Source organism: Cynocephalus volans, chromosome 11 (genome assembly GCF_027409185.1).
Source record: "Cynocephalus volans isolate mCynVol1 chromosome 11, mCynVol1.pri, whole genome shotgun sequence".
Classification (NCBI taxonomy): Eukaryota; Metazoa; Chordata; class Mammalia; order Dermoptera; family Cynocephalidae; genus Cynocephalus; species Cynocephalus volans.
This window is the reverse complement of record NC_084470.1, coordinates 27,897,392-27,911,483: the sequence shown is the minus strand read 5'-3', so window position 1 is coordinate 27,911,483 and position 14,092 is coordinate 27,897,392. Positions and strand designations below refer to the sequence as shown.

The window sequence follows — 14,092 nt, the reverse complement described above, 5'->3', positions numbered from 1 at the left end:
CTGGGGTATTAGAGAGCTTTTGTATCCCATATGGCCCAATGGCATTCCCATTGTATGCATTAACGAAGGAGCCCCCGGGATTGGACTGAGGAAGTAGAACAGGCTTACGAGCTACAAAAAGTGCAATACAGTAAGTACAGGCTTTTAAAGTGGCTGATCCCAATAAGTCTTCTGAATTAGATGTACATATAACCCAAGAAGGGTTAGGATGGGGTTTGTGGCAGAGAGACCAATTCCAAACACCTGTAGGATTCTGATTTCAGCTCTGGAAGGGAGCTGAAGTTCATTATTCTCTAATAGAAAAACAGTTAGCAGCTGTGTATTCTGCCTTGATGGCCACTGAAGCTATCACAGGAACTGCCAAAGTCCTAGTAAGGACAACCTACCCCATACTAGTTTGGCTGTGCACGTGGGCAACCAACCCTAAAATGGCTGTAGCTCAGACTCCCACTCTTTCTAAATGGGCAGCATATATAGAGCAAAGAAGTACTGTGTTGAGTCCTCTGTCCAAAGAGGTTGCAAACTGTGCTAGGACCAGTAGAGGTTTTAGAGGAAACTTTGACACAACTGTTACCCCTGGAGGTAGAGGCTACACCTTTCCATGAGAGACAGAGACCTACCACAGAGCAAGCCTGGTATACAGATCACTGTAGCATGGGACCTTCAGCATTGTGGACAGCTGTTGCTATCCATCCCTCAACAGATACCATGCAGTATGAAAATGGCACAGGGCAAAGCAGTCAATGGGATGAACTGAGAGCAGTATGGATGGTGATAAAAAATGAGCCTGGGCCATTAAACATTTGTACTGACAGCTGGGCTGTGTTCAAAGGTTTAACCCTTTGGATCTCTACTTGGAAATATCAACAGTGGATGGTAGGCCACTGATGCCTGTGGGGACAAGCCATGTGGCAAGGGTTATGGAAACTGGGAAATGAGAAAGAAGTAACTCTTTCCATGTCACAGGACACTTCCCCTTAGCCAGTCCAGGAAATGACGAAGCCAATGTCTTGGCTAAGGTAACATGGCTGGAGAGAGCCCCAGCTACTGATGTAGTCTGGTGGTTACATCAACAAATGCAGCATGCTGGCAGCAAAACCATGTGGATGGTGGCTCAAAGATGGGCCTTGCCTATAAAATGGGAAGATGTAGTGAATGCCTGTCATGCTTGTCCAGTATGTGCTCACTCACACTCCTGGCGGATGCCCCATATTTGCCCAAATGGGCAAATAACTTGAGGAAGGGTATCCTTGACTCGATGGCAAGTGGACTTTGTTGGACCACTGCCAAGGTCAGAGAATTTCAGATACATCTTCACAGCTGTTGATACAGCTACTGGTCTTCTGTTTGTGTGGCCTTGTAAGGCCCCACACCAGGTAAACACTGTGAAGGCACTGAATAGACTTACAGCCATGTATGGCCAGCTTGTAGTCATAGAGAGTGATAAGGGAGCTCACTTTACTGGACATGAGTTTCAGAAGTGGGCTTCCCAGTTGTCTATTCAATGGAAGTTACATATGCCATATCATCCCCAGGCAGCAGGAATGATTGAACGGTATAATAGTCTTTTACAAAAGGGACTAAGACTATCTACCCAACCCCCATCCCTAAAGGGGTGGACATGGCAGTTATGGCCAACAGTCAGGATTCTAAATCAGAGACTCCGCAAGGGTGGGCCCTCTCCAGTGGGGTCTGTGTTGCATAGGGCTGCCACACCTATGAAACTGCAACTCACTACTAAAGATAAGGTTCTGAAGCCGGGATATGGCAAGAATGGAAATATTCTCTTACCAGCCCCAACCTGTTTACAACAGGGACAGAAAGTACAATGGGAATGGCCTTGGAGAACAGAAGCCCCCCCTATATACGCTGGGTAGGTCTAATAGGACCTTGGGGGAAAGGATTAGAAGAGAACTTGCAAGTTTCACCTTGAGTGACAAGTACTTGGCCTCCTCGAGTAAAGGTAACATGGCCTGGAACAGATAAGCACTCTATTCCAAAGGGCACATTTGTATTATCATTATGGCCAATTATGAGTTCCCCTACACTGTTACATGTAGAAACAGTGTTAGCAGATAAAGTATGGTATCATAAACCAGGTAAGATACCTATTCCTGCAACCATCCTTCCTCAGGATGGCAAACTGGCATTTATCTTACCAGAGGGGTGAGAACTCCCCTTGCTAGTGCCAATAACCCTTCGGTCTTTACGCCCATAGTGTTCTGGCTGCAGGCACCAGAGTCAACTGGGCACATACACACGTTCGTGTAATCAATGTGTTGGCTTACTGAATATGCAGTGAACTTCCCATCAGTATGCTACAGGATTCCCATGGAAAATCACACCAACGATGACTACTAACCAGACATGTGCAGCTAATAGTTGAAAGGACAGAACTACAAGCCTTAAGACATATTGAACAGAAAATAGGTTATATAAACGTAAGGGTCATTTATCCTCGCTAAGAGAACATCGCAGAAGATTCTGAATGCGTAGGTTGTATGGCGAGGGACCATGAAGGGGTGGATTGTTGGAAAAATATAAGAAAATGGTCAGGGCCCCTCAGCTGTTCAGAATCTTGCCGAGCATCTGATGTAAATATGCACATGCGCCTAGGTGTTCCTTGTTATTGTCTAATGTGCTTGCACATATGCACCCTGGTGTTTTGGATTATAGATTTGAGTATATTTATTTATTTTTTTTTTAATTTTTTGTCTTTTTCGTGACTGGCACTCAGCCAGTGAGTGCACTGGCCATTCCTATATAGGATCCAAACCCGCGGCGGGAGCGTCACCGCACTCCCAGCGCTGCACTCTCCCGAGTGCGCCACAGGCTCGGCCCATGGACTTGAGTATAAAGGACTAACGGCTCTGATATGTGGAGCTTCTTGAGATGCTCCCAGAAGCCACTAGGGCAGCAGCTCCTAGCTCTGAATAAAGCCTATTTCTAAACCCATGGCTCCCAGGACCTTTTCCTATTACCTAGCTCACAGACCTGCATGTGGAGGGTTTGCGACCCAGTCTGGACAATGGGATTGAGGGGTTTGTGAGCCGTAGCCCTAGCTTTACATCACCTATCTCTTTCAAACTGGCTCCTGGTATCCATGTAATGTGGCACATTACCACACTACATTAAAACTGTCTGTTCTCTTGTCTATTCTCCCACTAGACTATAGATTCTTAGAAAACACAATATCTTAGTTGTCTTTAGAATCCTCAGTGTGTAACACATACTGATCAAAAAATTGTTCTTTATCTTTAAATATCTTACCTTGCATATGTTTAATCTGTAAGCAACCAGAATTTATAAGTAGTGAAGGAAATACTTAAATAAAACCAGTCAGTATTTTGTTTTATAATGATAAGCAAATCGTCTGTCCAAAAGCTCTACTCTAAGTTCCTATTAACTTCAGAGATGTTAATGCCAAGCAACAGAATGCTGACATTTCAGTTTTCCTTAATGAAGAACACTCACATTCTCAAAATCAGCCAGACAGAAGTAGTTGAGACAGAAGACATAACTGATAATTATGTTATTCAGACAGATTCTAGACTGGGATGAGCTGCAAGTTCAAAGCTATCCTTCTGACCTTTTGATAAACTGGCAGAAAATAAGATACATAGATATGGTCTTCTAAAACTAACTGCATGTGATAATTTAGAGTTGGAAGCACAGTCTTACTTACTTCATGGGGTTAAAAAAAGAAGCACAATGTAAGAGGCCCTCAGTTGATCCAAACTACATTGCAGGATGTGGAAGAAAGAGTGAAGTTACCGTAGTACACTAAATGCAAAGTTTAAAAAGACAAAAGATAGATACCTGCTTTGTAGAGGGTGGATTTTAGGAGACTTGGGCAGCTTAGAAGCCTCAATTCCAAGAAGCTGTACAGCACCATTATCAGATGCTATAGCTAAGTAATGGGAGCCCTGGCAGAAGGTGAGCGTCTTGACTCGTCCTCCAATTCGGCTATATGTAAGAATAGATCTGAACAAAAGAAAAATAAGATTTCATTTCGGAAACAATCAAAAGCACACTATTATTGCTAATATTAAATATCCACATGACTACTAGAGCAAACAAAAAACTACTATTTGAGGTCCATTTTATCTTCCTCTTCTCATTTTTTAAAAATCACCTTTTCTTCTGATATTTTCAAAGGACCATCTTCACACACTTCTATCGTAGAAAGACTGTTCTCCTCTTTTCTAATCAGAACTCCTGTACTCATGGTCCTGATCCAATTCTCCTTCAACTCTTGTAATACCTTACAAGAGGGCGGATCCCTCATGAATGGATTAATGCTCTCTCCAAGGGAGGGTGGCCTGAGTGAGATCTCTATTAGTTCCCTTGAGAGCCGGTTGTTTAAAAAACCCTGGCACCTCCTCTCTCTCTCTCTCTTGCTTCCTCTCACCATGTGATCTGCGTGTACGCGCAGGCTGCCTGCCACTTTCTGCCATTATTAGAAGCAGCCTGAGGCATATACCTGATGAAGCTGTCCCAGAATCGTAAGCCAAATAAACCTCTGTTCTTTATAAACTACCCAGACTCAGGTATTCTGTTGTAGCAACACAAAACAGACTAGTACAGGTATGTAGATTAATGCTTTCCATCAAATTTGGAAACTTTTTGGTCACTATTTCTTCAAATATTCTTTCTGCCCCCTTTTCTCTCTCCTCTCCTTCTGGAACTTTTATCACACATACATTGGAAGGCATGATGGTGCTCTACAGGTCTCTGAAGTTCTGTTCATCTTTATTCTTTTCTTTTTGTACCTCTGACTGAACAATGTCACTTGTCTGTCTTTAAATTCTGATTGTTTTCTCTTGCCAGTTGAAATCTGCTGTTGAGATTCTCTGGTAAATTTATTTAAGTCATTATACTTTTCAACTCCAGAATTTTGATTTTGTTATTTATTATTTCTATTTTGATATTGTCTATTTGATGAGAAATTATTCTCATACTTTCATTCTTTAGAAATGGTTCCTTTTCGTTCTTTCAACATATTTTTAATAGCTGATTTAAAGTCTATGTCTAGTAAGGCTAATGTCTGGGATTACTGAGATACAGTTTCTACTGACCGCCTTATTTCTTGTGTATAAGCCATCCTTTCCCGTTTCTTTGCCTGATTTGTAATTTTTTGTCCAAAACTGGACATTTGAAATTAATGTTTCAGTTTTGGAAGTAAGATACCAAAGCTGTTGCTATTTGATTGTTTAATGACTTTCCTGGACTAATTCTATTAAGTCTGTATTCTTTACCATGTGTGATCACTGAAGTCTCTGTTCAGTTGGCTTAGTGGTCATCTAGTAACTGGACACACCATTCCCTAAATGCCTTGAACCATTAAGTATTCCAGCCTTTTATTGAGAATTTTGTTTGTGTTGCGGCACACTTTCAATGTTCCATCACGTATTTTACAACTCTGCCTTAGCCTTCATTTCCTGCTTGCCCAGTCCCTCAAAGTCAACCGGAGGTGAAAATTTCGCCTTTCTTCAGTTCTTTCCTGGGCATGTGCACAACCCTGCACATAAGTGTGACCTTACAGATACCTATGAATACATCAAAATGTGTCAAAGGCCTTACAGACATCTCATCACCTAGTTCTTCCTTTTAAGCTTTTTGTCAACCTGTTGTTGGCCCCAAGTGGTAATACCAACTCAAGCAGCTGCAATGTTAAACAAATGGTGGTAATTATTTTCAATAAATGTCCTGTGGGTAGGGTTTTGTTAAAAGAACAAGGTATGAGCCAAGTCAAATAAAGATAGGCCCTGAAAATAAAGCTTTTCAGCCAACTGGAAGGGAGAAAAAATAGTGACAATTCTCTTGAGATGGGGCTTCTGGGGAGTTCCAAAGCCATTACAACCTCTTCAGTAGTTACTAAGAGGCTAGTTTGCATAGCTAACATAGTTGTGGAATGGTTTGTTTTCAAGGCTACTTCAGAGCTGGGTAAAGGGGAATGAGATTAAGGCAAGACAAATACTACATGGCTCACTCTTCTTACTGAGAGTAATACATTTTTCTTCAGTATACACTCTTCTGATTGTTGCAAGACTTCATTTAATTTCCAGAGTTCTAAGAAAATTGACTTTGTTTTTGCAAGTGTTCTCATTGCTTTTATGAAGGAGCAGACTTTGGGGGGTCTTTACTCTGCCACTGCAAAAGAAAAAAACCCTATATGCTCTTCTTAACCATACTTTTTCTTACACAATTTATCAACACCTTTCATATTAAAAATTTCTATTTCTATAGTATCAGTTTTATAGTTGCACTATCATTTATTTATCCAATTTGAGCCTTACTGCTAAACCTTTAGATTGCTTCTAGTTTTCTTATTACAGGCATACCTCAAAGATATTGCAGGTTCAGTTCCAGACCACCACAATAAAGTGAGTATCTCGATAAAGTGAGTTACACAAATTTTTTGGTTTCTCAGTGCACTTAAATGTTATGTTTGCACTTATATTGTAATCTATTAAAGGTGCAATAGCTTTATGTCTTTAAAATCTACATTCCTTAATTCAAAAATATTTTATTGCTAAAAAATGTTAATAATTCCTCTAAGCCTTCAAGGAGCTGCAATCTTCTTGCAGATGGAAGGTCTTTGCCATGACATTGATGACTACTGACTGATCAGGGTGGTAGTTGCTGAAGGTTGGGGTAGTTGTGGCAATTTTCTTAAAATAAGAAAACAATCCTTTGTTGTCATTCTAAAACTTTGTTGTCATTTCAACAATGGTCATAGCATGTTCACCAGGAGTAGAGTCCATCTGAAAAAACCACTTCATTCATCCATAAGATGCAACCTCATCCATTAAAGTTTTGTCATGAAATTGCAGCAATTCAGTCACATCTTCAAGCTCTACTTATAATTCTAGTTCTCTTGCTATTTACACAACTGCAGTTACTTCCTCCACCGAAGTCTTAAACCCCTCAAAATCATCCATGAGGATTGGAATCTACTTCGTCCAAACTCCTGTTAATGTTGATATTTGGACCTCTTCCCATGAATCACAAATGTTCTTCATGGCATCTAGAATGGTGAATCCTTTCCAGAAGGTTTTCAATTTACTTTGCCCATATCCATCAGAGGAATCACTATGCATGGCAAGTATAGCCTTATGAAATGTATTTCTTAAATAATAAGTCATGAAAGTTAAAATTACTCCTTGATCCACAAGCTGCAGAACGGATACTGTGTTAACAAGCATGAAAAGCACATTAATCTCCTTGTACATCTCCATCAGAGCTCTTGGATAAACAGCTGCACTATCAATGAGCAGCAATATTTTGAAAGGAATCTTTTTTTCTGAGCAGTAGGTCTCAACAGTGGGTTTATTTAGCAAACCATGCTATAAACAGATGTGCTGTCATCCAGGCTTTGTTGTTCTGTTCATACAGCACAGACAGAATAGATTTAATATAATTTTTAAGAGCCACAGGATTTTCAGAATATTAAATGAACACTGGCTTCAACTTAAAGTCACCAGCTGTATTAGCCCCTAACAAGAGAGTCAGCCTGTCCTTTGAAGTTTTGAAGCCAGGTATCAACTTCTCCTCTCTAGCTACGAAAGTCCTAGATGGCATCTTCTTCCAATAGAAGGTTGTTTTGTCTATTTTGAAATCTATTGTTCGGTGTAGCCACCTTCACTGATTATCTTAGCTGGATCTTCTGGATCACTTGCTGCAGCTTCTACATCAGCACTTGCTGCTTTACCCTGCACTTCAGCATTATGGAGATGGCTTTTTTTCTTAAATCTCATGAACCAACTTCTGCTACCTTCAGGGTTTTCTCCTGCAGCTTCTCATCTCTCTCAGCCTTCACAGAATTGAAGAGAGTTTGGGCCTTGCTCAGGATTAGGCTCTGGCTTAAGGGAATGTTGTGGCTAGTTTGATCTTCTACCCAGACCACTAAAACTTTCTTCATATTAGAAATAAGGCTGTTTCACTTTCTTATTTGTGTATTCACTGAAGTAGCACTTTTAATTTCCTTCAAGAACTTTTCCTTTGCATGAACAACTTGGCTAACTGATACAAGAGACCTAGTTTTCAGCCTATCTTGGTTTTTGACATGGCTTCCTCACTAAGCTTAATCATTTCTAGCTTTTGACATAAAGTGAGAGATGTGTGACTCTTCCTTTCACTTGAACACTTAGAGGCCATTGTAAGATTATTAATTTCAATATTGTTGTATTTCAGGGAATAGGGAGGCCCGAGGAGAGAAAGAGAGATGGTGGAACAGCTGGTTGATGGAGCAGTCAGAACACACACAACATTAATCAATTAAGTTTGCCATCTTATATGGGCAGAATTCATAGTGCCCCAAAGCAATTACAATAGTAACATCAAAAATCACTGATCAGAGATCACTATAACAGATATAATAACAATGAAAAGATCTGAAATGTTGCAAAAATTATCAAAATGTGACATAGGGACATGAAGTGAGCACGTGCTGTTAGAAAAATGATGCCAACAGACTTGCTTGACCAGGGTTGTCACAAACCTTCAATTTGTAAAAAACGAAATATTTGAGAAACAATAAAACAAGGTATGCTTATATCATAAAGCAAGCCAATCTTAGCCTTAAAACTAACTCTCTGAGTTTATTCTTAGTTATTTCCTTAGGATATGTGCATCATAAAGACCTGTGACATACACTGTCAAAAAGCCCTCCATGGAAGAACAGCATTGCACTGGAGGGCACTGTATGAGAGTGGCCCCAACGGCCTTACTAGGTTTTCATGCTACTTGGCTTTCTTACTTCATTTGAGAGGACTACGAGTCCCTCTCTTAAAATTCTCTCCTCTACTGCAGTCCATGATATAACTTAAATGATTTTTTTCTCTCTTGTTTTCTGGCCCCTCTCTTCCTGTCTCCAAAACTCAATTTCCTAACATTCAGGCCTCAGGCATTTGTTGTCCTTTTTACCTGCTTTCCTTCAGAGTGGCAATACCACTCAAAACTTTTACTTTCAATACTACCACTGACTCCAAAATATGACTAACACTGACAACTTTCTTGTGCACCCCTCATTTTACTCCAACTCTTCACTGTAACAAAATTCCACTAAGATTTTTAACATCACCTCAATTTCAACAAGTACCAAATGCATCAATCTCCCCTAAAACTAAGAAGCAAAATGAGCCAGGAATAAGGTAGCACAGGAAGAAGATATGGAAAACATAGTTTAGAATACTATAAAGGAGTAAGCTGAAAACTCTGCAAAAGTTTAGAAAAACAGCAATTTTTCTAGAACTAGTCCCCAAAGGACAAACTGAAAGTTTAACTCAAATTAGAAGAAAATGGCAGAGCCAAGATCCAGATGGTGTAAATCACCAATCATAATTCAATGAGAAAGTTATTAACTGGGAACAGGGTGGACAGCCAACATAAGACATGGGGGAAAAGACTCAGTAGTCAGAATGTACTAGTAACATTTCCAAAGAAAACATATCAGTTTTGCTGCTCTTTGGCTTCTATCAGCTGTTTCCCACTTGTCTCTGGCAATAATAAATGCTTCTTTCTTCCCTCATAAGTCCATGAGGGAATGTGATGAGGGCAACATATTCTGTTCCCCTGCCCTCTTCCCCACCCTGGAATTGGGATGGAGCACCTCCAAGCCAAGGCCGTCTGCATTCCACGAATAAGAGAGCAGGTGTTACAGCCAACCAAGAAAGCAGCTGCATCCAGAGGAGATCCAATTTCCTAATCATGATACAAACTTCCCAAAGACTATAAAACTGACTAAATTGCCAAAATCTTGGGCAAATCATTGCCTAAAGTATGACACTGGGATGCAGAAGGCATGACACTGATAAAAATCATTTGGAAATTAACAAGCAGGGATTTTGCAAAGTAAACAGATGATTTCAAGTTCCTACTTCAGAAGTTTACCTACGTTAATTAAACTTATCCTCCTAATAAGAAGTGAGAATTAATGCAACTGATGATGATAAAGAACCATTTGGAGAACAATTATCAGAAGAGGTACTTAAAATGCTAATCAAAATGCTAATAATGATGGGGGAAAAAAATCAAAAGAATGGTTGGAAGGAGGGAGGTGACAGGGATTTAAGGGGAAAGGACATGAGGAAACATCCTGGTGTGATGGTCATATTCTGTATCTTGAAAGTTCAGGTTGCAGAAGTGTAGGTATTTGTCAAAATTCATGGAATGGTTCACTTAAGATCTGTGTTCTTCATAGCTCATAAATTTTATGTCAAAAAAGAAAAAAGTGCTATATATAATTATTGAACTTCAATGATGTGCATGCTGAGGTTTCTGGAGGGTGTGTACTGATGTCTACAGCTTACTTTGAAATCATAAAAAAATGGATTGATAAGAGGTGGATAGACAGACAGTTAAAAGACATAGAAAATATAGTAAAATTAACTATAGAATCTGGTTGGCAAATACATGGATGTTCACTGTGAAACATGTTCAACTTTTATTCTAAGTTTGAAAATTTCATAATAAAATGTTCACAAAAAATTGCTACATGGGCTCAGGATTCTTTCATTGATTTTTGTGTTCTGATCAACACAATGCCAAGAGAGAATGAACACGAAAACAGTAATTAAGTGTAAAAAAATAGAGCCCTTTTAAAAAAAATAATCAGCACAGATCTTTATCATACTGGTACATAAGAAATAAACTTTTTAATTATTTGAGTTATCAAAGACATATTGTTGTTTGACAATTTTGTAGTTGATAATGGTCAACAAACTGATAACAAGAAAAGCACCAGACTCCCCACATCATTTTACGTAGATGAGATTTAATTTTGATTTCTAGTAGCTTTCTTTTCAGACCAAACTAGGCAAAGAACAAATAAGAATACGGTAGAAAAGACAGAGAGAAAGAGAAAGAGAAGAGGGCAGTGCAGACAGACTGCAAATCTAGTAGAAACAAACTATAAAATCACATAAATCTAAAATATTCGTGCTTATAATAATCACACTTATTCAAAATCACCTCATGTATATTTAAAGTCTTAGGGATTCCAAGTCAGAAATTATCTCTTTCTTGTTCATTACAGTGGGGCAATGGTATAGTAGTTATTTTCCTTATAGAGCTAGCCAGCTATTCCATTATTTTTTGAATTTTCTCTTGCTCATACTCCATCTAATCCATTCAGCTCTACAATCAAAACACATCCAGAATCTTATCATTTTCCACTATCGCCACTACTACTTCCCTGGCCCAAGCCACCATCTCTGGCTTCAATTACTGAAATTGTCCCCTAACTGCTTCTCCCCTGCCCCTCTTTGGTGTATTCTCAACTCAAAAGCCAAAATAATTTTGTCAACATCTAACTCAGATCATGTCTCTCCTCTGCTCAGAACCCTCCAAAGGCTCCCATCTCACTCAGAGTCAAAGTCAAAGTCCTTTACAACAGCCTACAAGGCTGGACCCTCTTGCTCACTCTGCTCCAGCACACAGACCTATCTGATGTTCCTCAAATATGCCAAACATCTTTCTTCCTCACGACCTTTGAAATTCCTGTTTCCTCCACCTGGAATGCTCTTCCACAAGATATCCCCATGGGTCTTTCCCTCACTTCTTTTCAGCTCTTTCTTCAAATGTCATTTTCTCTGTGAAGCATTCTCTGGCAAATTTATTTAAAATTCTACCCTATCCTACCCCTCCTACATTTCCTATCCCCCTTTTCTGCTGTATTTTTCTCCATAACTTTTTTTTTTTTTTTTTTTTTACCATCAACACACTTAATGCCTTACTTATTTACACTTTTTATTGTCTCTCACTTTCCACTAGAAGGTAAGCTCTACAGAAGAGGGATTTCTGTCCATTTATCGTTGTTGTCCATTCTGTCAATTTATCGTAGAACCTAACAGTACTAATTACAGAGTTAGCACTCAATAAATATTTGTTGATTTTAATGAATGAACTGATCCATTCCTGAGCATATGCTACCTGGTGGTGGTGGTCTTCCCTTCCATCTTTTGACTATTCCAGATTTTCACTGTGCCATCATTTGAACATGTTGCAAAAAGTGAGTGTTCATCAGAGACTCTAATTCGATTCACAGCAGATTTGTGTTCATGAAGATGTGCAACTAGTAGACCTTTAGGACGCCACCCTAAGGAAAAGCAAAGGAATTATCTTAAACTGTAGTTCACAAATACAATCTCCCCCCTACCTTCCAGCCACAACCACTGACAACCAGTATAAAAACTAAATAATTAAAAGGTACCAAAACTAAAAGAAGTAAAAAAAAAAAAAAAAAAAAAGGGTACCAATGACTAGCACCTACTGGACCACAGCCAGAGTAATTCTGTTGACATCTAACTCAGATCATGTATCTCCTCTGCTCAGACAGATTATCATTTACTAAGTAAGACATCAAGATAGTAATTAAATATTGCTCAAATAGCTTCAGAAAGACTGCACATGGGGCCATTTTCCAGCATGTGTGAAGGCACAGCAGTCACTTTCCCCTAAAAGCCCTTACTGACTCAACAGCATGAGGTAATGATTACCTTGTCCTAGAGCAATTGGGCACTAGGGAGGTAGCTTAAGCACAAAAGTCTCAAAGACCCAGCTCCACCATACCATAAATGTGTGACCTTGAGCTATTTATTTAAACTCTGAGCTTTAATTTCCTCAAATGTAAAATGAGGGGTAGATTACTTAACTCAAAGGGTGACTATATGGAAAAACAAGATGTAAAAAAAGTCTAACATTGTCCCTACCCCACAGTAAAACACCCAAATGTTGGCTGATTCCTTCTCTACCTGTAATCATTTATTCTATGGTATAAATGTATTAGTATAAATGGTGTTATAAATTACAGCCTCAGAATGTTCGTGAACTTTTCAGTACTTTTTTCATGACATCTATAACCTTCTATATTTTATTATGTATATTCTTCTTGTGTATAATTAATTTCCTCTAATTATAAATTCCCTGAGGCCAGAAATCATGTCTTACCTATTCTGAATCACTCACAATACCTAGCATAGGTCCCCCTGCACATAACTGTCTTCAATGTTTGATGAATAAACATTTTTTGTATTAAGTATAACATTTCATAACATTTAATATTATTTAATTTTAAAATAAAACAGAAAACTATACTGAAGATCCCACTGTACTGGGAGTCAGCACCGTGCCTGAGTAATAACAATGTCTTTTCAGAATTTCTTTTTACCAAGAAACAAAACTAAAACCAAGTCTATTGCCAAACCTAGCTTACTCTAAGATAAAAAATAAAACATTTCCCCTTGGATCTCTAGTTCACATGTATAGAACAACAGCTGAACATGATTTTTAAGGAGGATATGATGAATTTGAAAGTGATCAAAAATACTTTGTAATAAAGTCTAGGTAATATGCCAGGCTAGGTTGAACATTTCCCTCTAGAGAAAATCAATTTCATACAACTACTCCAGAGTGGAAAGAAAAGAACAAGAATTCAACAGTCACTACACATTTCTCTTTTTTTTGGAGGCTAGCCAGTATCAGGATCAAAACCCTTGACCTTGGTGTTATTAGCACCACGTTCTCACAAGAGAGCTAACCAACTTGCCCTCCGCACATTTCTTGAACCACACACTTTTTTGTGATTACTGAATAAAATGTATTACTCCACTTAAGTATAAAATACCACTTATAAATACAGATTCTGTCATAAAGTAGATAACATGTGGTCAAATTTTTTTTCTGTTTTTAAAGGACTGGTGAATAATATTCACTTAAATCACAGAAACAGCTTAAACACTGCACGATATTTATTCAGAAAGGAAAATTTATGTGACTAGAGATGCCACTTACCACTTAACAATATTTTCTAAATCTTTAAATCATTGACTTCTACCAGCATTTTCCCGAGTCCACACCAGAAGCCCATGGGAATTCACATGATTTTTAAATTTTTACACATAAGCATGCCATGCATTTTTTCTCAGAGTTTTCAAGTTAAATTTTTATTATTAAAATCTAAATACAGAAATTCATTAAAAATCTATAAATCTAATGTCAAAGACTAGCTCTGCCATATTACACTGGGCAAGTCTGTGAACATAGCTGAGCCACATTTTCATCTGAAGTATCTTTAAAGTGTCTTTTAATC

The 14,092-nt window shown here is 38.6% G+C and overlaps 1 protein-coding gene across 2 annotated transcripts in view; it reads right to left on the bottom strand.

Moving 5' to 3' along the window:
* The window catches only part of PIK3R4 (phosphoinositide-3-kinase regulatory subunit 4), an 84,410-nt gene that overhangs the window by 15,862 nt on the left and 54,456 nt on the right, over positions 1–14,092 (bottom strand). For both annotated transcript variants that reach the window (XM_063113728.1, XM_063113727.1), the window contains exons 13-14: positions 11,935–12,100; positions 3,820–3,984 (exon numbers count right to left, since the gene is read on the bottom strand). In XM_063113728.1, the coding sequence (XP_062969798.1) occupies positions 3,820–3,984; positions 11,935–12,100 (331 nt within the window). The remainder of the gene's footprint in view (positions 1–3,819; positions 3,985–11,934; positions 12,101–14,092) is intronic.